The 21,143-nt window shown below is 39.6% G+C and overlaps 1 protein-coding gene across 31 annotated transcripts in view; it reads right to left on the reverse strand.

The window, feature by feature from the left end:
* The window catches only part of ptk2ab (protein tyrosine kinase 2ab), a 64,203-nt gene that overhangs the window by 19,382 nt on the left and 23,678 nt on the right, over positions 1–21,143 (reverse strand). For 8 of the 31 annotated variants that reach the window (XM_083552347.1, XM_083552344.1, XM_083552334.1 and 5 more), the window contains 17 exons: positions 20,256–20,422; positions 14,305–14,392; positions 13,436–13,515; positions 13,236–13,298; positions 12,312–12,366; positions 9,487–9,627; positions 8,927–9,004; positions 8,635–8,733; positions 8,237–8,354; positions 8,080–8,119; positions 6,995–7,053; positions 4,358–4,414; positions 3,529–3,549; positions 2,100–2,197; positions 1,916–2,000; positions 1,356–1,456; positions 954–1,069 (listed from right to left, as the gene is read on the reverse strand). In XM_083552347.1, coding sequence (XP_083408473.1) covers positions 954–1,069; positions 1,356–1,456; positions 1,916–2,000; positions 2,100–2,197; positions 3,529–3,549; positions 4,358–4,414; positions 6,995–7,053; positions 8,080–8,119; positions 8,237–8,354; positions 8,635–8,733; positions 8,927–9,004; positions 9,487–9,627; positions 12,312–12,366; positions 13,236–13,298; positions 13,436–13,515; positions 14,305–14,392; positions 20,256–20,422 — 1,466 coding nt within the window. Of the gene's footprint in view, positions 1–953; positions 1,070–1,355; positions 1,457–1,915; positions 2,001–2,099; positions 2,214–3,528; positions 3,550–4,357; positions 4,466–5,525; positions 5,544–6,994; positions 7,054–8,079; positions 8,120–8,236; positions 8,355–8,634; positions 8,734–8,926; positions 9,005–9,486; positions 9,628–12,311; positions 12,367–13,235; positions 13,299–13,435; positions 13,516–14,304; positions 14,393–20,255; positions 20,423–21,143 lie in introns of all 31 variants that reach the window. The other 23 variants (XM_083552340.1, XM_083552353.1, XM_083552342.1 and 20 more) reach the window with 6 other exon arrangements.

A 21,143-nucleotide genomic window follows, 5' to 3' on the forward strand; every position in this document is an offset into this window, starting at 1 on the left:
GGCTTTGTGCACAGATGCATTGTCATGCTGGAACAGGTTTGGGTCTCCTAGTTTAAGTCAATGGAAAATGTAATGATACCGCATCCAAAGACACCCTTTAGACTTGTGTGCCTTCAACTTTGCGGTAAGATTTTGGAAAATAGCCAGGAAAAAAGGCAGGTGTCCCAATACTTTTGTCTATATAGTGTAATACGCTATACTTTTACACATAGTGTCTCAACCGGAAAATGTTTTTCAATCATTTTGAAAGTAAAGTGCAAAACTCACATTTAAACACAGTGAGAAACGTGTCCTCTCCACACACACACACACACACACACACACACACACACACACACACACACACCTACTATGCATCTGTGAAAAGTTAAGCATTTATAATAGGAAATAAGTTCTCGCTCTGATCACCAGCATCATCCACACTCGTGTGTGTTTCATCTCCTGTGAGCAAAAACTTGCAGCATTTAAATCTTGTTATCATTGATTATTGTTATTAATGTCCTTTATTAGGTCATTTGTATAACTTTGCTGTCGTCTGTACACAGTGTGTATGCTCTCTTCTCTGTTTTTATGATGTGATGGTGATTTGTGGACATTTTGACAGCTGGTATCTGATTACAAATTGATTATGCTTTTCCTCATACATACATGTAGCCATAATCAGAGCTTAATCAAACTGTGAGAGAAGCACACGGTAAGAATGCATATAGTGGTGTGTTTTTACTAAACAAGCTCCTCACTCAGTATGATGTTTGCAGGCAGACATCGAAGGCAGGGTTAGAAAACCCAGTTCAAACATTTCCTGGTTGTTTTTGTGAACTGTTTTATTTTTGCCTAAAACCCGATTATAATTTTTTTCCAGAATTCAGCTCTCAGAAGACCAACAGTATATCAAAGATGTGCTTGTGAGAGAGACAAACAATGCAGGGAGATTCGACAGTCTATATAATAACCTGTGCACGAAGCGTTTGCTCTCCAAGTAGGCGAGTGCGGTGCTGAGCTGGTAGGAATACAGGATCAGTGACGCCAAGTCCAAGCTGTACTTCCGCACTTGCAGGAACGAGCGCAACTACAATAACACAATAACTGTATTCAAATATGTAAACAAATGGCAAATTACCCTCATGTGACTACTACCAACAAAACCCTGTTCGTTATAGCAACAGTGAATCTTTATTAAATCTTACTACAGAATATCATTTTCCTGAATATTTCTAAAAGAAGAGGTATGAAGAAAGATGACATTAAGAAACTAGATCTGTGTGTAATCATCAGGACTGAGGTAAGTCTTGTGAACATTGTGATCTCCTGTTCTACAGCATCGTGGGGAGGGAAACAGGAGAAACGTGGATTACCTCTCCCAATGTGCAGAGCTCCATAATAATCCACACCGGATTTTCCGTGATGACGCCGACCAATTTCACTATGTGAGGATGGTCAAACTGGCGCATTGTTACTGCAGAAAGAGAAGGTCAGTGATAGAACCACTGAAATACTGAAAGTCCGGCAAACTTTACCTCTTGTTCTTCTAACCAACAAAGAGCGATTTTATTTGCATCAATTAATCTTTATCATAATAATAGCTTTCTGTCAAAAATAACACTGTAGGACTCACATTGGATAGGTTCCAAATGCACTTATCATAGATATGTCCAATAAACCATGAAATTTTGAAACAGAATGTGTTCTACAATCACACAAGCTTTAATGGTTTATACTCTTAACCATAAAAAGCTCTACTTAGTAAGAAGGAAATGCTAAAATAAATTATATATATATATTTAGCTTGTACAGAAATCTAGGCTAAAATACTCTGAGTACATATGACATAGAAGCTGGAGAGAATACGCACAAGCACATGGAGACTGTCTGTATATGCGAGTGTTTATTTACATTAGCCTTATTTGGTACTCACAGGCCTCCTGGAGAAATTTCTCTCGGACACTGTCTGACGTGCAGTTTTTGCAGGTCTTTATGGCCACTGAGAGAGGAGGACTGTCCTACAGACCAAAGAAAAATAAAAGCTCAGAAATCTTTTTGAAAGAGGAAAATGTAATAAAGTGCACAATACCATAAGCGGTGAAGGAGGAATGGAGTACCGGACAAACGTAGACTCCCTGGTGGACATCTCCAAACTGGCCTTCTCCTATACAGCGGCCCAGTTCAATCCTCTCTCTCTGGATCTCATAATCCCTGGCTGAGGGGACAAATAACTGCATACTCATCACAGCAGAAAATGGCAGATTCAGAAGGTCATGCCTGAAGTGCAGGAGGCATCTCTAATAATCACTCACCACAGAGCGAGGGCACAGATATAGGCCTCTCGTGTTGTAACGAATGCAGGGAGGTCTCTTACTAAATCTGCACTCTTACTCATGCAGACACGACCTCCAGAGATATTACAGCCTAAAGGGCATTTGAAACAAATGCAGGGACTCTAGATAATAAATGATTGGTAAACAGACAATGGGCAAGAACTTTATTTCTAGTCGCCTCCTTTTCAAAAGCAGTTGCATGTAATCATGTAATCGATATTATATCATGAGGAAAAAGAAACATTAATTTGCACATGCAATATATGAACAAACACACATACGAACAAACCAGGGGAAAAAATATCAGTCTGTAGAACACAATTTTCAAAGTGCTGCACAATAAGAAAAACTTCCTAGAACTGTTCCTTGAATGTGCGATTTACACTCACCATCCACCTGCACTCGCGCACATTCATGCAGTTATGTCATCGGCCAATCGTGTGCCAGCAAACCAATGCAAAAAATAACGCAAATATAGGACAAGAGCTTCGGTTTAGGGAAAAGAAGTGTACTTTGTGACTTTGATCATGGCATCATTGCTACAAAGGGAGTTAAAACCTTTTCTTTTTTTAATAAAAAAGAACAAATTGGTTGAGACTGCCAAATAATGATAAAAATCAAGGAAGGATAAGCAGAAAAGCATCTCACCAGGCACAAAACATCAAACCTGGCAGTGAAACGGCTACAACAGCTCACTTCTTTGCGTTCTTACAGACATCTGGACAGCTCAGACCAGTCTGCTCACTCTCCTCTGACCTCGCATCAACAAGGTGTTTCATCTTTCAGAATCTTCGCTGACGAGATGTTTTTTTTTGTTTTGTTTTTGGACAATTCTATATAAACTGGTGAGAGTAAAAATCTGAAAACATGCCACGAATAAAGTAGCACAGATCGCACTTTCTCCTGTATTCCGATGTTTGATGTGAATATTTACTGAAGCGCATGACCTGTGACTGCATGATTCAATGCATTGTGCTGCTGCCACATGATTAGCTGATTAGATGATGCACAAATGGACATAATCAACTAGACAGTGAATGTCGCTTATTAAGATACTAATGAGAAATTAGCAACTTGTCCACCGAAGATAAATTCATAACCACAAATGTAAGGCAAAGGAAAAGGTGCGCACATTTGCATAAGGTTATAGTTATTCGGCACTATGCAAGCAAAAGCGAGGAAATGGGGGAAAAAGCAGGAGAAAGACCTTTACCTTCATCTAGTCCACAGTATTCTGTAGTGCAATTAATGTGAAAAAAGACAAAAATTGGATACATAACACTGGGTGATGGCACGGTCAATTTTAACGGGCAAACCCTACACAGTAAATGCATAAATGTAATTAAATCAACGAAGGAACAATATTATAAAACATAAGTGTGCTTGTTTGTTAAAATGTAAAAAAAAAAAAAATCTAAGTATAAAATATTCCACTAGGGGGCTCCAGGTTTGGCTTTTTTTATGATGAAAAATGTGGTTTTCAGTATAGCAGGGAATCGCCTAATTATGAAAGCCGGCTTTCTGTTTATGTTTTAGACTCGCTTTTTCCTACAGGAAGTACCCTACATGTCTTTTTTTTTTTAATCTGATAAATGAAACTGGATTTGACCGTGAGTAAAGAAGAGCTTCGGTCTGGAACAAAGTGATATAATGAAACAGCGCAACGACAACAACAAAAAAGCCTAAATCTGAACAATGCAGCAATCAGCAGTTCAGTTTTAGCACTAAAGTGACCAGCTCAGGAGAAAGCAACAGTGACTGACTTGAACAAGAGCAGCACAGGCTGTAAAGATAAACAGCACACGAAAAAAAAAAAAAAGAAAAGTGGAGCACATGCTAGAAACTAGGTTAGCACAGTTCCAGGAACATCTGGTTTGGCAAAAAAGAGTGAAGAAAAAAAACACAAAACAAACAAAATAACCCCCCCCCCCCCCCCAGGACCCTGCACTTTCTCAATTTTAAATATAAAACTGGTTTTATATCTCTGGCCACCTTGTTTCATTGCTGAGCCTGGAGCGTGTGTAATAACTGCGAATACTCACTGGAGGGCATGGTGTACGTTTCCTCTTCGTCTATGATCTCGGCATAGTCGTCTGTCTCTGTGCGAGAGGAGAGAGAAGGCAGGATGAACTTGAATGCGGGAGCTAATTCTGCAGTGGAAGAGAAGGTGAAGAACAAACTGGCTGGAGTATTCCCTTTTCTGCTAACACCTCAGTGAGAGGAGAAAGAGTGGCGTCATATCTACACACTCTTCCAACACAGCTGAATGTTCAAAAGGCTTGTCAGCTTAATAGGATCCGCTCTGGCATTTGAGAGAGGGACAGAGAGAGAGAGAGAGAGAGAGAGAGAGAGAGAGAGAGAGAGAGAGAGAGAGAGAGAGAGAGAGAGAGACAGCGTGTGTGTGTGTGTGTGTGTGTGTGTGTGTGTGTGTGTGTGTGTGTGTGTGTGTGTGTGTGTGTGTATAATGAGGGATGGATGACAACTTTAGAGTCTTTGAGAAAAGCAGATGAAGTGTCATGGCTACTTTCACATGCATTGTCTCTCTGCACTCTGCTTTAAACCGAAAAGAAAAAGAAAAAAAGGCTCAGCTTTTTGCCAGGAGTGCAGGAGAAGCTCACGAGCAGAGGAATGCAGCTGTATAAAGAGCTTCCCTTCCTATATAAAATACAGACAGCCACGTGAACTAACTCCTGGTTAGAGTTTATCCGCTGCTTTTATTTTCACATCAGCATCAAGTATATTATTATTTGCAGAGATTCCAAGGCATGAGAGAACAGCCGTACACCACGGCACTGTTTTAATCGGACACGAGCACAAAACATCTCACAGCAGATCACCGCTGATGTGCTTCCACATGTTTACGTCTACTGCGGCATTGCCGGCCAAAACATTTCGGAACACCTGGAATTGTATTTATCGCTGCTACTGCCACAGGCTCAACAAAATAATAGAGATGAGCAACGAGCTCATTCTAAATCTGCAGGAAACCTACATCACTAAACATTTCTTTACGCACTGACAGATAATCTTTGGTTGGACGTTTGCAATTTGTTTTATTTAATCCAATCCGTGTGAAGTTATTCGGACAAAGAGGCTGGTGCGCTTTAAAACCTTTGGCTTGCAGTGTATTTCATGACACTCGTTTTAAAAAGTTGATCTTTTGCCAGAAGCTTGGCTGAATTTAGCTACATGAATGGAGTATGACATTACCGTCTCCGCTAATCTCATCTGCAGATCCAAGCATAGCAGCATGCAAGAGATCAGACCAAGAAAGAGACACAGAGAGAGAGAGAGAGAGAGAGAGAGAGAGAGAGAGAGAGAGAGAGAGAGGGGAGAGAGAGAGAGGAGAGAGAGAGAGAGAGAGAGAGAGAGAGAGAGAGAGGGGAGAGAGAGAAAGAGAGAGAGAGAGAGAGAGAGAGAGAGAGAGAGAGAGAGAGAGAGAGGAGAGAGATTATATTCATGTCTTAGAACCATGAACAGAAGCAAACAATGTAAAAATAGGCATCTTCAGAGTAGCGAGATTAGAGTGCATGCGGTGTTGCGTGTAAAGCAATCACAGTTTTCAGTGGATGGAAATGAATATTTGTCATTAGAAGCTCGGCCGCATAGCAGTGCATCTCCTAAAGCAAAAGGTTAAAAATATCTTTAGGGCTTTTCGCACTCGAAATAGTTAACCCCGGGTCATTCTAAACCCCGGCTGAACAGAATCCTGGGTTATCTCATTTCACGTTTCACAACGCTCATTCATAACCCGGGGTTAACAATTAATCCTGGGTATTCAACTCTTTCACCTCGTATATATTCCTAAATCCTGGGTTAATGCTCTTATTTGCATACTTGCGTTGCAATCATGATTAGATAAATGCAGCACGCAACCGTGATATTCTAACACTGCATTATTTCGGATTGCACTATATGTTTGGCAGCATGATGCGAGGGTGAAGGTGCAAAAAAAAAAAAAAAAAAAAAAATGCTACTTTGGAAAAGGCTTTCTATAGCGGTGCCTGTGAACTAATCTATAAGTATGAAATAAAGGTGGGTTTAAGAGTACAGGATTTGGAACGGTGTGAAAAGCCCTAATGACATCCCACGGATATTCATTTATATATTTGCCCAACAGTTCGTAACGGTTGTTAAATAAATGTACAGTAAGCACTAACGGGATCATCTGCTATGCATTTAAAGAAGAAGAAGAAGACAAAGGTATGGCCTAGTCTGGATTAAGGGAAGTACTATAAAAAAAAAAAAAAAAAGGTTAATGATCTGTTTTGGATGTTTTGGATTCGAAATCCAACAAGGAAATATATCCGAAAATGTCATTTCCATATTGTGGGAAAGTAAATTTTGGGAAAAGGTCGTTATGACCTGAACAATTCTAAGCCATGACTTCGTGTGAACGACTTTATTATCTGTCCAGACTTTTAGAAAAGTAGCAGCAAACGTTTGCATTTACTCGTGTTAGTGTGGACCGGGCCGATGTTCACCTAAAACCTAGTTTATAAACCCTGAAAATGAAACATGCTTTATATTTGTGTAAAGGTTTCTAAAAAGACTTGTGACATTACCGATTTAATATATAAATCCAGTTTATCTCATTCTAAATACAATGCAAAAATGGCGAGATTTATGTCCTGCCTAACACTGCAATAGCAATGTGAAGTAGAGACGTGTAAACTTACCTGAGACAAAAACGGCCTTGGCCCTGACGCTCTGTAGTCGTTTGTCATGGTTCGAGGATCTGTGGATTAAAGGTTGCAGCAGGTGACTACTGTACATCATTGTCATTATTTTTATTTTTTTTTTACCTAGAATACACTGCTTACTTCAGAGTTACCTGAAGCCTAACTTAGACCCTAGGCCACACTGTTCCACCAAAAAAAAAAAAAAAAAAAAAAAAAAACCCAAAAAATGGATCTGATTACAACCTTTCGAAACAAACTGAGAAATTCCACATTAGTTAGGCAAGTGTCTCACAAGATAAATCATGTGGTTTAAAACGTCAGGTATAAGAGCAAAGCAAAGACTAGAATGTGTCAGTTTGCGTCATTTGCCTGAAAAAAATTTAAAAAAAAACTTTAGGAATCTATATTGTGGCCTTGAGCACTGCCTGATAGGAAGACAAAAATTAGAAATATTTTCAGTCACATGGTTGCACTGAGAAACGTTCATTATTTAAGCCACCTGCTGAGAGCAATGAGCCAATGTTTAGACATGCAGCTTAAAGCCAATGTATTGTCATATCTACATTTAAAGGGGTTTTAAATCAATATTTCTATAAGCCTATAAGGCAAAAAGAAAACACGGAAATTTTTAAAAGGATAAAAAATTAATAATCATTCATCACCTCGCCTTTAACTATAGAGAGGATATCACCAGATACGGGACCTGCCACACTCCTGAGGATTCTTTTGTTTGTGGTTGTGGTGGAGTAAAATACATACAGTACCAGGAAGGGTATATGTAACACTACAATGAGCTTTATATCACTAGCTAGCCTTTCCCTGCTCCACACAGAGAGCACACGTCTGTATTGTTGCTATGATGATAGTTTAATTGATATAACACGGTTCTTATAGCTAAGGTCGCTGTACAGGCAAAAAACAAACAAACCTGAAATGCACAGTGCAATGAGAGAAGGATGAGAGGGGAGAAATAAATATAAACAAGCAAACAAACAAACAAAAACAAACCCAACGATACTTTTACAAACACCAGAAGTTCTAGAGAATGCGCAGTTAGTGTGCGAAGGTGAACAAGTACTTACTTTGGAGCCTTTGGGATTGAAGGCAAAGCTCTTTCTCCCTCTGTAGAGCACAATATAACATGATTAAGCTGTGCATGCAACGAAAATGTATAAAAACACCACGCAATTATAAACGGCAGTTCTAAATGAAATATGGGAGAAACTGAATCGTTTGTACCTTTCTGCACACGGACGATGAGGGATAAGGAGGTTTTGTTGACGAGGCGGCAATACCCGTCGATGAGGTCGGCCATGTTCTCCGCGGTGCTCACACATGGTGTCGTCACCTTTAGAGGCTGCGCTCATTGGCGCCAAACCCACATACACACATCGCATAGACAAGCAGGTAGACACACAGGTAAGTGTTTTTATTTTCATTGCTTTTATGTTCTACATTTTATATAGACAATCATTCAAAACATAATATTGTGATACATAATGAATATCGTAATGACATCCTCACTGTCCCACCCCTACCAGTAGCACACAATTCTATTTGTACATTCGTGTGTATGTGTGTGTGTGTGTGTGTGTGTGTGTGTGTGTGTGTGTGTGTGTGTGTGGAGTGAACACTACCTCTGCTGCGCCGGCTACGTCCAACTGCAGAATGCCCTTCTTCTCCTGTTCCTCGAACTGAATGCTCTTTACCTGTGTGAAGTTGGCCAGGTGTGTGGGCTACAAACATACACACACACACACACACACACACACGCACACACACGCACACACACACACACACACACACACACACAAATAGCACAAAAGTGTATGTAAATCAACTCAGAAACTCATATTGTGTAATTTACGTAGGAAGTTTGGTCGTTTTGTGGTTATTCTTCCAGCAGTTTGTCTTTGCAGTGATACTCACGGCTGAGCCTTTGTCAGTGAGGTAGCTGATTCCTTCTTCGGGGCCGATAGCTAGCTCTACTGCTATCACCCAGCTCGTCTGTAACACACAGAACATCAGGTAAATCATGGCGCACGGCCTATTCGTTCTCACCAGTGAAGCTTTTATGCCACTGCCATTACAGTTCAGTCATATCGCCGATAAACCAATTTGTCCCTCTTCAAAAAACTGTCCGACTTATTTCATTATCTGTGTGCTAAAAAAAAAAAAAAGGCGGTGATATAGTGATATAGTTTGTGAAAGATAAAACCCCTTGTGTTTTTGTCTCCGTTCTGAAATAACCGAAAGCTGGATCAGAAGGAATGCAATTGTATGATAAGTTCTACAAACCCTGATGATTGAGGCATAGCACTTAAACAGTTATTTTTGTCAACCAGCAGAGGTCATCAGCAGCCTCCAATTAATCACAGGAGAACCCATCTCGTTTTCAACGTTAGAAAGAAAATAACATTGCAAAAAAGGTTTCAACTAAATTCAAATATATTGAAGCACAAACTCTGACGCGAAAATAATTTACTTACCCCAAGAGCACATTTAAAGCATTCTTTATCAAATCTGTGAATTGGTGACAGGATTTCAAAAAACTTGAGGATGCTCTGCTCATCATTATAGTTGGCGAATAACTTGAAGGTCTGCTGGATCGACTTCCGTAATGATTTGGGCTGCAAAGTTAAAAAATAAAAAATAAATTAATTAATTCGAGTTGCTTTCTAACAAATGGCTAAAAATCTTACACAGCACTTCAAGGGAAAAACATCCTCTCTTTAAAAGAAAAAACCCAGTTCACCATAAAATTTCTCAATTCTCAAGCAGAATTCTGAGTGATGCTTTGTCACTTTTTGCAAATGCATATTGATTATACAAAACAAATACAAACGAATCACATATTTTTTTAATTAAACGAGGTTAAGTACCCACATAGGAAAATGTTATGTCTACAGAATGCACATCTGAAGGGCGTGTGCTTGTGGGGATTTCAGTGTCATGGATGTTAGTAAAGTCAGGTACTGATGTAGGTGAGGTGAGGAGGCCTGGGGTGCAGTCAGCGTTCCAATTCAAGGTGTTCAATAGGGTTGAAGTCGAACCTCTACAGCAGACCACTCAAGATCTTCCAACCCATGAAAACCATATCTTCCTAAAACTGGCTTTGTACATGGGAGCATTGTCATGGTGGAACAGGTTTGGGTCTCCTAGTTCAAGTGGAGAGAAAATCTAATCCTACCGCATCCGAACACATTCTACACAAGTGTGCCTCCAACTTTGTAAAATGGTTTGGTAAAGAAGCACATATGGGTGAAAAAGTCAAGCGTCCCAATATTTCTGTCCATATAAGGTATATCTAAACACAAGGGTAGCAGACGAATCAACAACGCAGGACATCTACAGAATTCTAATGGAGAAAAATTAAAGGATTTTGTTGCCTCAAATATCACTTCAATTCAATATTCTTTGCAATTCCAGAGGAAAGAATATGAAGAGCTTCAAAACTACCCATATTCAAAGTTTACATTTTGGCTGTTACAAAATAAATGTATTACAATATTTTATGTTGTATATTGTACCTAGATATATGTGGCTTTGGCGGATATTGTAATCTTAACCCCACACATCTGCACCAGATAACACGATATGTTCTCTGGGAAGGTACGTCTCCAGGGACAGAGACGGTGAGCACTAAGGTAGAGTGAGATAAGATGGATAAGCCTCAGGGAGATAAAAGTGGAAGCGAAGCAGAACTACAAAACGGTGGCAAACATCTCTTCCCAAATCAGGAGGCCGGCACACACCCAAACACGCACATATACACACACACCTCTACACACCTGCATGCAAGCACACACCTGCACATGTAATCTGCAGGAATCTTGGAAGCCTGCAGAACACCTGATTGCAGAATTACATCTGCAAGGAAGTGTTGCTTCTCCCTCACACTGTAATGTGTAATCATAAACACCAAGAATCGCGCCCGAACATTTAATTTAGACCTTTAGTAGAAGAACTAAATAAAGGGGGTTTGCTGCATGACATCAGTGGATTTAGAATGTGTGAGAGAGAGAGAGAGAGAGAGAGAGAGAGAGAGAGAGAGAGAGAGCGAGAGAGAGAGAGAGAGAGAGAGATAGAGACGATATGCATGCTACCAGTGACAGCAAAGTGACACGATGCTTATAAAGTATAGATGAACCCCCTACTGGCTGGGGAATTAGGGCAGGAGTCACTTCAGAGAGAACTGTGCTCCAGCATTGATGGTGAGAGGAGCAATAAGAACTCTGTTACAGTCCTCCCAAGCAGCACAATAAGAAGGAAAGGCAGAAATGGGCCATTTGCTCTCTAGGGGCATACAAACGCTGAGGCAGCTGAGCAGGTAATGATTCGAGAAGGACAACAGAATCCTCGCCCTCACACCAGGCAGAATTGTATTATGCTTTAATACTCTAGGTTTCTAAAAGTCTCTGTAGAGCTCAGACGAACCTGTTTCAAAACTAAATACGTCTGTGAGTGTGATTGAGGATGCGAGTCGTGTGCTGGCGCTCGGTTAGTTCACTATACACCCACACACCACTTTATTAAAAATATTAACTAAGTGCTGATCTCCTGGGGTTTCGCTTGTACAATAAACTCTAGAATTTATACAAAATATTTGTATCGAAAAGTGAAGTGAGCAGCTGTTCTGAAGATGGACCAAACTTGTGAGAGGTCAGAGGAAAATAAACAGACCGGTTATCGCAAATAAGCACTCTTTACACCCGCGCAGAGCTAAAAAGCATCTCAAAAAGGTGCAGTATGTTGATCTTTGAGGCAAAGGAACTACAACACTAGAAGGCTACATCGATTTATAATTCTAGACCTGAACAGTTAAGGACTGAATAAAGACCTGGCTAATGTCTGATTTGATGGTTTTATGCACTGAGCTGCTACCACACATTCGGCTGCCTGCATAAAAGCTTGAATGCTTCAAACCTAGAACTGCACTTTAGATTGTTTGTGTAACCCCCATTCACCCTACAGTCCTGTTGATATATTTTATTTCTCCATATTCATACGCACCCACTTCAGCCTGATGTTGCACAGCATTGTCTCACACATAGAACTGCACATACATACTAAATCTGCACTTTATTCTTCATGAAGCATATACAATTTTTGCCATCAATCTTTCTTTTTCCTAATTTCAAGTACAGTAAGTATGCAAATAAACTGTGCTGGACAGTTGTAAAGAGTCCCGCTGCAAATCATACTGTGTAAGGTTGCGTGTGTGTAAGTGTATGCACCCTCACTGTATACACATTAAGCAGAGCGGCAGCTTGCCATTAAACCTGACAGGAAGCAACAGGAGCATTGGTCTCACCTTGACTGAGTCCAACAAACTTTTGGGAAAAAATCTTCTCAGACCAACATCTTTTCTGCAAAGGAGAGTGAGTTATTAGATTAAAGGAATTTACACAATTGAATGATTAAAAAAGGAATAAAAACTAAATTAAACCAAGTTAACTTAATGTCTAATTCAAGGCAACACTAGCTCGAATCAGTCTGGTTACCGTAATTGACCCAGAATTGATTATTTATACCTGCCTCTCGTACACTAAACAATCAATTCTCTAATCATCATTTACATAATGCCATATTGGTTTTCTTTTTAAATTTTTTTTTTTTTACATAAGCCACAGAAATTCCCAGTGGCCTCCTCAGAAATAATGTCACTTGATGTCGAGAATATTAACATTAAACTTTGAGACTAACAGAGATAAAAAGAAAATATGTATAGATGCAAAGCTACCTGGCCTGTTTATGTAAATCTATCATTCATATGTATGTCTAATACATGTTAAAAAATGGTATTGCGCAATACCTTCCGTGAGCAACAGCAGCTTTAAGGCTGTGACTAAAGCGTTCACTACATTAAAACCACACTAATGAAGTGGTGCAGCCCCGTGAGAATGCGTAGAGAGTTTACTGAGAGTAGAATACACTGTAAAAGCACAAACTACATGGTGTAGTAGTTCTATTACTAATTGAAAGCCTTTGGCTGAATGCAAAAAGCTTTCACGGTGCAGAAACACTGCTCCGACGTGCACTTTACGTCACTGCGTGAAATGTGTAGGGATCGGTTCTTCCCCGTTATAAATAGGGCAAACAGGGTTTCGAGAGCACATTTTATCCTGACCCACATACTGTATTATAGAGGACAGAGGAAATATCTTTCACAGAACATGCTTGGTGCAAACCCAGTCACTGGATCGAGTTCAATTATATGGCCAATAGGTTCACTTACTCGAGTAATTCGTAGTTGGATTTTTTATCAAGGGCATTTCCTGGCATCTCTCTGAAAAACCTCCTGTTAAAAAAATGAAGGAGATATAGGACAGAATGAAGGACATTCCCCCCCCCCCCCCTAAAAAATACACATACACATGGATTTTCAGTATCATGCTGTGTAATCCCTTCTGGCAGTAATCGATTCGAGGTGCTTACCTGATTTCAAGGCAGCCTAGTTTAAGTGCAATGTCCTGATCGACTTGATCAGCTACTTCCATCATATAATCGCTTCTCACCTGGTAATTACAGGGGGGTTCATAGTATTTAGGAAGAGAATCCTGGCAATCCAGCAGGCTAATATAGTCAGATGTGTATACATGGATGTGTATTATTGCATATGATCAGAACAAAGACTGGTACTCAGACCAGGATATGATCATTAAGCCTAAAAGGACTGTGACGGACTGTGTGCACTTAACACTAATATGGAGTCAGTCAGTAAAGAGAACAGACTGCTCTCAATCTGTTCGATGTGGAATTTGTTACGAGTAAATTTCAAAAAGGCATAGCAATACATTTGGGCAACTACAAAACCCAGAATTCCTCTTAAGAGCAGCCTGTGATGCCACATAAAAACCCTGTCTCTGATAGAGAGAGAGAGAGAGAGAGAGAGAGAGAGAGAGAGAGAGAGAGAGAGAGAGAGAGAGAGAAACCACTGAGGCACCTATCTGGGCTCTGCTCTTCCATAGCCATTCGTTTTTTCAAATGTAATTATCCCAGGGGTCCAGAAGCAGATCACAGATAGTTAGGAATAAAAAGGTAAATCTAACTGACCCAGTTTAGATTAAGTCCTAAACATCCTGCAGTACATTATGGCAATATAGTTATTACACATACTGTACATCACCCTACTGACCCAGAACAGACTACTCAAGCACACAATGTACCGTGTTCCTACAAGTCCTGAAAACGTGAACTGAAAGTATTGAACCTCCTGGTCACAGCTTAAACAATATCCAGCATCCTGATAAGGCGTAAGTGAGACAGGGGTAAAGCTGTAGGTGCTGGAGCATTACTGTACTTACCTGATGGTAAAAGTAGTTTAGTGCTGGCTGGTCTTCAGTAAACTGGTTTAGAAATGATTTTGGCAGGTAGCGTATCCGCAGCTCATACCTGAGGGGAAAAAAACATGACATTTTCTGAATTGAAGCAGTATAGTCTAAACATGGAGTGATTAATCTTTAAAAAGAAGATAACAGCACCCATGTATTTTGGTTAGTGATACGAGCATGGAAGTTCATGCTCTTTTTTTTTACTCTGCATTATGCAGATAAGAATCAAATGAGCAATCTGAATCGAAGTGGCATTATGCAAAGTAAAAAGCCCCATTCGAAATATTGCAGTGACGGCCATGTCTTCTTTTGGCACAGGTCATAGTTTCTAGCACAAACACTGCCGCCTTCAAAAAATATTATGCCTTGTTTATAAAGCCGTGTGTGTTTTGTCTCCATGCAGTCAGTGTTTTGTCTTCCTACTGAGTCATGACTGTTTGAACCTGTTAACATTTTTTCCATTTAATCCCTGAAGGTTTACTGTTTCAGTGAGACTCGTCCTGCATTCTTGTCCTGTTCAGTTCAAGACTTTGCTTTCAAATTTCCCATGTACAGTTATTCCTGGTTTTCCAAATTAGTTATGGATTATCCTGGGATGATGCCTTCCTGCTCTTCGCCCCCTCCTGTGGACTATGGTGACTATTACTGGACTACCCTCGATATCATGTATGCTGAGTTGCATCCTGTCAGTTATCACTGCAGGTTACAATGTCGCTGTGCGATGCGATAAATTATGTACTTTACCATAGAATACAATTTGAGACTTCCAGTGGTGGACAGTAAGGAAGTAAATGTAATTCATTACTGTATTGAAGTATTTTTTTTTGTGTATCTGTACTTTACTCAGGTATTTCCCTTTGGGAAAACTTTACCTTCACTACATTTCAAAGTCAAATATCGTACTTTTTACTTAACTACATTTTGCGAAATTCATTGTTATTTATGAGTGGATCAAAATGTAACTGGTTAAGCACACAGCATGCCACCAATCAGGGTAGAGCGCGCCGTTTTCAACTTCTTGTGATTTGCGCTTAGTGGTATTTACTTACCATAATCATCAGTTCAACAGCAAGCAGAACATTTCGAGAGGAATAAATATTGGAGGCCTTATTTGCGAGATTTTTACAAAAAAGGTTTTGGGCTCATGATCATTTTAATAGATATTTGACTTGTTACTAGATGTTTGACTTGTTGATATCATTCTATGAAGAGATTGGTGTGCTAAGAGTAACAGAGTCTTTTCACATAAACTGAGTTGATAAAGCAAAAGTGACAAAAATGATAATAGGAGAATTATAGCCATAATAATTCATACTGATTTGGATACTTAAGTACATTTGAAAGCAAATACTTTTGTACTTTTACTCAAATGAAAGTTTGAAGGGAGAAATTTTACTGGAGTAATATTTTACCTACTATATCTCTACTTGAATTTAATTACAGGGTTTGTGTACTTCGTCCACCACTGGAGACTTCCCCACCCAGTCAAAAGAAAACTACATTGGGTGTGCAGTCACATGCAGCACTATATATTACATAACTTTTATACATTTTCTAGAGTAAGAGTGCTGGGTGAAAAAAAGACTTTTCTTACAAGTAGGCCTGTTACGATTCCTCAGAAAAACTTGAGTAATTCGATTACAAAAACTTATTCGATCCATTTAAACTGTGTTTCCTACGGACCATTATAGCTGACGCACCACCTGCTAACACAGAAGACGCTGCAGAATAAAAAATGTAGGAACGGAAAGAAAACAGAGGGGGACGAGGAGAATATTCAGGTCAAAGAAAACGCCAGAAAGTTTCCAAAGTTCAGGATCATTTCGAACTAAAACATAATTTGATAAATTGATTTTTATATTATTATTTATATACAACGTGTACAAAAAGTCCCCCCGCAGTGGAAGTGTAAAGCAGGTAGTGGAGCACGTTTTTAAGTATACACCGATTTAGGAGACAAGAAAACCACATCAAGATACTGTGTGCGATTTAATAAATAAATACATGAGTGAGAATAATCATGCGTTTCATCACACAAATAGTTTCCCATAACCTACTCTATGGGTAGACTGCGGAGAGACTTTTGGAATGCATTGTATTTGTATTTTAATGTAATAGGGCAATTAAAACGCAATAAATGTGTTTAGTTTTCACCGATATTCTTGTGTGCAATTTCGGTGATAAAAATGGTTTTTATTCTAAAAAGAAAAACAAATTACTTGTTTATTTTAAGAGACCTGTCATATTTTCCCCCTCTTATTTAGTATTTCCCTATAATAAAGAAAAAGTACTTCTTATCCGATTACTCGATGGAATAATCGCTGGAATACTCGATTACTAAAATAATAGATAGCAGCAGTCCTGCAAACAAGCATCATTTAAATCACCTATTCATTAATCAGCACAAGTGGGATAAAGTAATTGATGGAGGAAACATGCCTGAGGTAATAAGGATATTTTTCTGTGCATTAAGATGTTTCTGCCACTGCCAGTAGAGTTTCGCATAATCCTACGTTCTTCTCCTGTTGGTTGCTTTTATACATGCGTTGTAGTCACTCTCTGAAATTTGAATCAACCTTGTCAGTAGCTGTCTAGGCACAAACACCACTGAGCACAGAGCATGCTTTTTAATCAGATGAGCAGCAATTACATTCTTACTCATCACTTGAACCTGCAGGGCTCTGTTTTTAGTTAAAAATAACATATAGCATGGTGCTTGACTGTTTAACGACACTTTCAGTCTGTACCGTTATCTACTGTGCTCCTTCTCTAGTTACGTCATGCACACACCCAAATCCACTGGAAGAGTTCACTCTGGTGCTAGGTGTGAGTTATGCAATATGAGTGTTGCTATTATTTCCATCATTAAGCCATTCTGTCATCGCAGCCCTACGTTCTCACAAACTGGGTGTTCGCTGAAAAGTCTAGGAGTTCCTACTCCATTCTGGAAGGCTTCTACAGACAGAAACAAAACCAGTACGAGCATCTCGAGGAAGACTTCGGAGTGCTTAAATTACGATGTTCTTCTTTCTAAATGGTAATGATGGCGCTGTCACCCAGCCTTTCCTAGTGACTGCTCAGTCCAGCTGTTTTACAGGTGTGTGAGGTCTTTGTATACACAACAAGAGCTGAAGAAATAAACAGATCAGGAACACTGTGTCAGTGTGTGAATGAGAGTGTTTAATATGTGCAGCAGGCTGCTCAGAGTTCGACTAATGTTCGCTGTCAAATGGAAGTGATTAGACATTCTAGTGAGGCATGTTCCACTGCAAGCTGCCAGATTAGGATTTCATCAGCGCCTGCACCAAGCAGCTTTCTGCCTGCGAGCTAAAATTATTCATCCTTCTTTCACAGCTGCCTTTTTGTTTGCTCTCCATTACCAACAATTAGGCAGACAATCCGATCCAGACTGCAGCAACACCTGAAAAGGCTCGATCGGGAGCTTGTGTCTGACACGCGAGATAAACGATGATGGACAGGAGTGATGAAGGACAATATTTCTGGGTCTTCTCCATACGTACATTAATATTTTTGTAAAATGTCATTTTCAATCAGCTTTTTTTTTTTTTAAGTAAGAATTTTGTTTTATTTTAGTGCACAAGCCAATAAACTGATTTGGCTTGACTCAAAATTGTGATGTTAAACAATAATAGCGATAAGAAGATGCTTGTTGAGAGGTTGCGAAGTAACACCGACATGGTCAAAAGCTTACGCTTCAATTCACCTGCAGTAGCTGCTGCATCTTGATCAGGTTTTGTTGGAAAAAAATGGGATGCTGGATGGGAGACCAGTCCATCACAAGACACACTTTTGCACACTTAGTCATACCTAGATGGAATGTAACAGCAAATCCTTTTACTGGCAAGTGTGTAGGAAATGGAAGGAAAATCCAGATCAAACCCACATAGACATGGGAAGAACATGTGAAACTCCACACAGACAGTAACTCGATCTCAGGATGGACCTTGGGGTTCAGGGAGGTGTGAGGCGAGAATGCCACCTGCTGTGCCATCGTAGTCAGAACCTGCCTCACCCTGAAATCTTTGGCATAAATGATAAAACTCTGCATTCGTTAGAAAAACAAGAGAATAATTACACAAGTAGACGGGATTTTCCGAGTAACATGAATGGAGTGTAAATAATACCGCAATTGGGGCAGATTGTTTCATTTAGCTCCATTTAACCTTCACTGTAGGCTTTACAGCAGAAAAGCCAAAGCTGGAATACAATGGCTCTTTATACAAGCAGGTAATCACGCATGGTGTATGATCTACTTAAGATAGACTGTGTGTTTCTCTAAATTGTGGAGATGATATCGGCTGGATTGTATCTTCATCAAACTGATATGAATCTGGAAAGGTCTGATTTGAAGCTAAACAACATACTGGGATCTATATGTCAAAAAGCATTTCCACATCAGAATTCACTTCACCATTGTAATATACTACCAAGTGGACAAGTTCAGCTCAGGGCTATTCATTTTTCATTTGTAGTTGGAACAGCACGGCCAATTCATTTGAAGACAATCAGGTTTGAGATCAAAACATAAAGATGATGAATATACATGCCACATGTAAGTGTGTTAAGAAAACTAGAACAGGACGTACATGGTCATCGGTAAAGCACAGCTGAGGTGGTGTCATGGCTTGGGCTTGAAATGGCTGATTCTGGAACACGCTCACTGATTTTTTATTGATAATGTCACACATGATGTTGACATAATGGCATAAGTGTACAAAAACAATCTGTGTGCCAAACAAAATGCATCTTTTCTAACTGGGAGGAACTTTATCAGGCAGCAAGACAATGACCCAAAACACAGCGCTAGCACAACACAGGACTTCATCAGGGGCAAGAAAGTGGAAGGTTTTAGATGGTGAGAGAGTCAATCACCAGACCATAACTCAATTAAAGCAGCAATTCACCTCCAGGAGAATGAAGACAAAACCCCTCCAAAACAAATGACAGCTTATAAAAGAAGCTACAGTGCATGCTAAAAAAAGGATCTCACCAATGAAAGAGTTCGGTGATAATAATGGGTTTATCAACTTGCCGTTTTTGCAAGCAAAGATTATACAGCAAATATTAACTGTTATTAGCTTTCATGCTTTTTGTTCAGGCACCAAAAGTGGCAGGAAATTAAACACATCTAGATGTACTATATATAAGGAATCTTAGAAAAAATCTAAAGTCTCATATTCACCTTTTGATCTTCAGGATGTAGCAGAAACGTATGAATTGGCCTTGCCGTACCAATATTTTGGAGGGGAAGGTGTCGTGTGAATGTACTCTCTATTCACCAGTTTAACTGCCTGTTATAATGGCACACCAGGCACTTTATATGTGTTTCAAATTTGGGAAAGGTTTTTGAACTGCTAGTTTTAAACCCCCAGCCAATTCTGTTCTATCCACATAAATATGGATTTTACACCGACTTTATAGATTCTACAGTACTTTTGTCCACTCTTAGGAGCTGAAACTGATTAATCTTATAAATGGACAGACAGGGACATCCTTGGCTGCTAAACAAGAAATCTGTTTCAAGGCCTTTTGAAGGACTCAAGGTTCCTGAAGACAGCTCTACTCTGCCTTGCTCTGATGTGTTAGATGTGGTAGAGAGGTAATCTGAAAGGCTGGTCCATTACACGGTCAATTACACACAACACATATTCAGCTTAAACAGAAACAGTGCGGGGACTGAGGCATCTCCTAGATGTTTGATTTGCATGCGGCATTAGTGCAGTTTAAGTGCTCAAAGTCAAGCGCTTACTGAGTATTACGGCGTATAGCACAAATCAAACGTGCTTAACTCCCAGCAACTCTGAGACATTGCTGTACGAAGAAAGGAAACACACAAACTGTAGGCAAAAATATCGCCTGGATCTTAAATGCGTCATGCCGGCAGCTGTGAATCGCTGACTCACCTCCACTCGTCCTGTGGGTGGCGGCGCTCATATCGTTCCCTTACGTGTGAGACACCCATGTCTGGATGGAGCCAGTGAATCTCGCCTGTCTTCAGGTGGCTGAGCCGCATGCCAAAACACACGACACACCTCACCTTGTGGATGTCAACAATTTTCTGGATGATCCCCTAAAAATATGAAGCTACCGTATTATATCCTGTTACATCCCTATTCAATAATACGTCTGTCTTTACAGAAATATTCATTTTATTTATATATGTATACGTATATATGTATATATGTGTGTGTGTGTGTGTGTGTGTGTGTGTGTGTATAAAGTGTGTGTGTGTGTGTGTGTGTGTGTGTGTGTGTGTGTGTGTGTGTGTGTGTGTGTGTGTGTATATATATATATATATATATATATATATATGTACTTTCTGCACACACTTGTAAATAATTATAACTTCTTATGCCCCATTATAATTTTTTATATTATAATTGTGTCTTTATTGTTTAATATTCTTGAATTTGCCTGTAGCCTCACTTTTAAGACCAAGCAGTGAGCAAGGCAATTGTCCAAGAGAGAAACGAGGCGAATGATCTCAGCTTGCTATCGAGAGAAACAGTGATCAGTCATGAAGATTAATTAAATATTGATTTGATAAGTTGTTTGCCTTCACTGTGACGATGAAGAGAAGGGTCGCTGTGTACAAGGCTGGACAACACATCTACAGTTAAAATGTACACATCCTGTTCTTCCAATTTCTTGTTCAGTATAGCTTTTTCCCTGTGGCTGTTTCTGCACTGAACAGATGATTTTTTCAGCACACGATGTTAAAAATACACTACTGCATTGTCACTTTCTGTGTATTTTGCACTCCTTTACCCGCCACGCATTGTTGCACCATC

The sequence above is a fragment of the Silurus aristotelis genome, assembly GCF_946808225.1.
Source record: "Silurus aristotelis genome assembly, chromosome: 1".
In the NCBI taxonomy this organism is placed as follows: Eukaryota; Metazoa; Chordata; class Actinopteri; order Siluriformes; family Siluridae; genus Silurus; species Silurus aristotelis.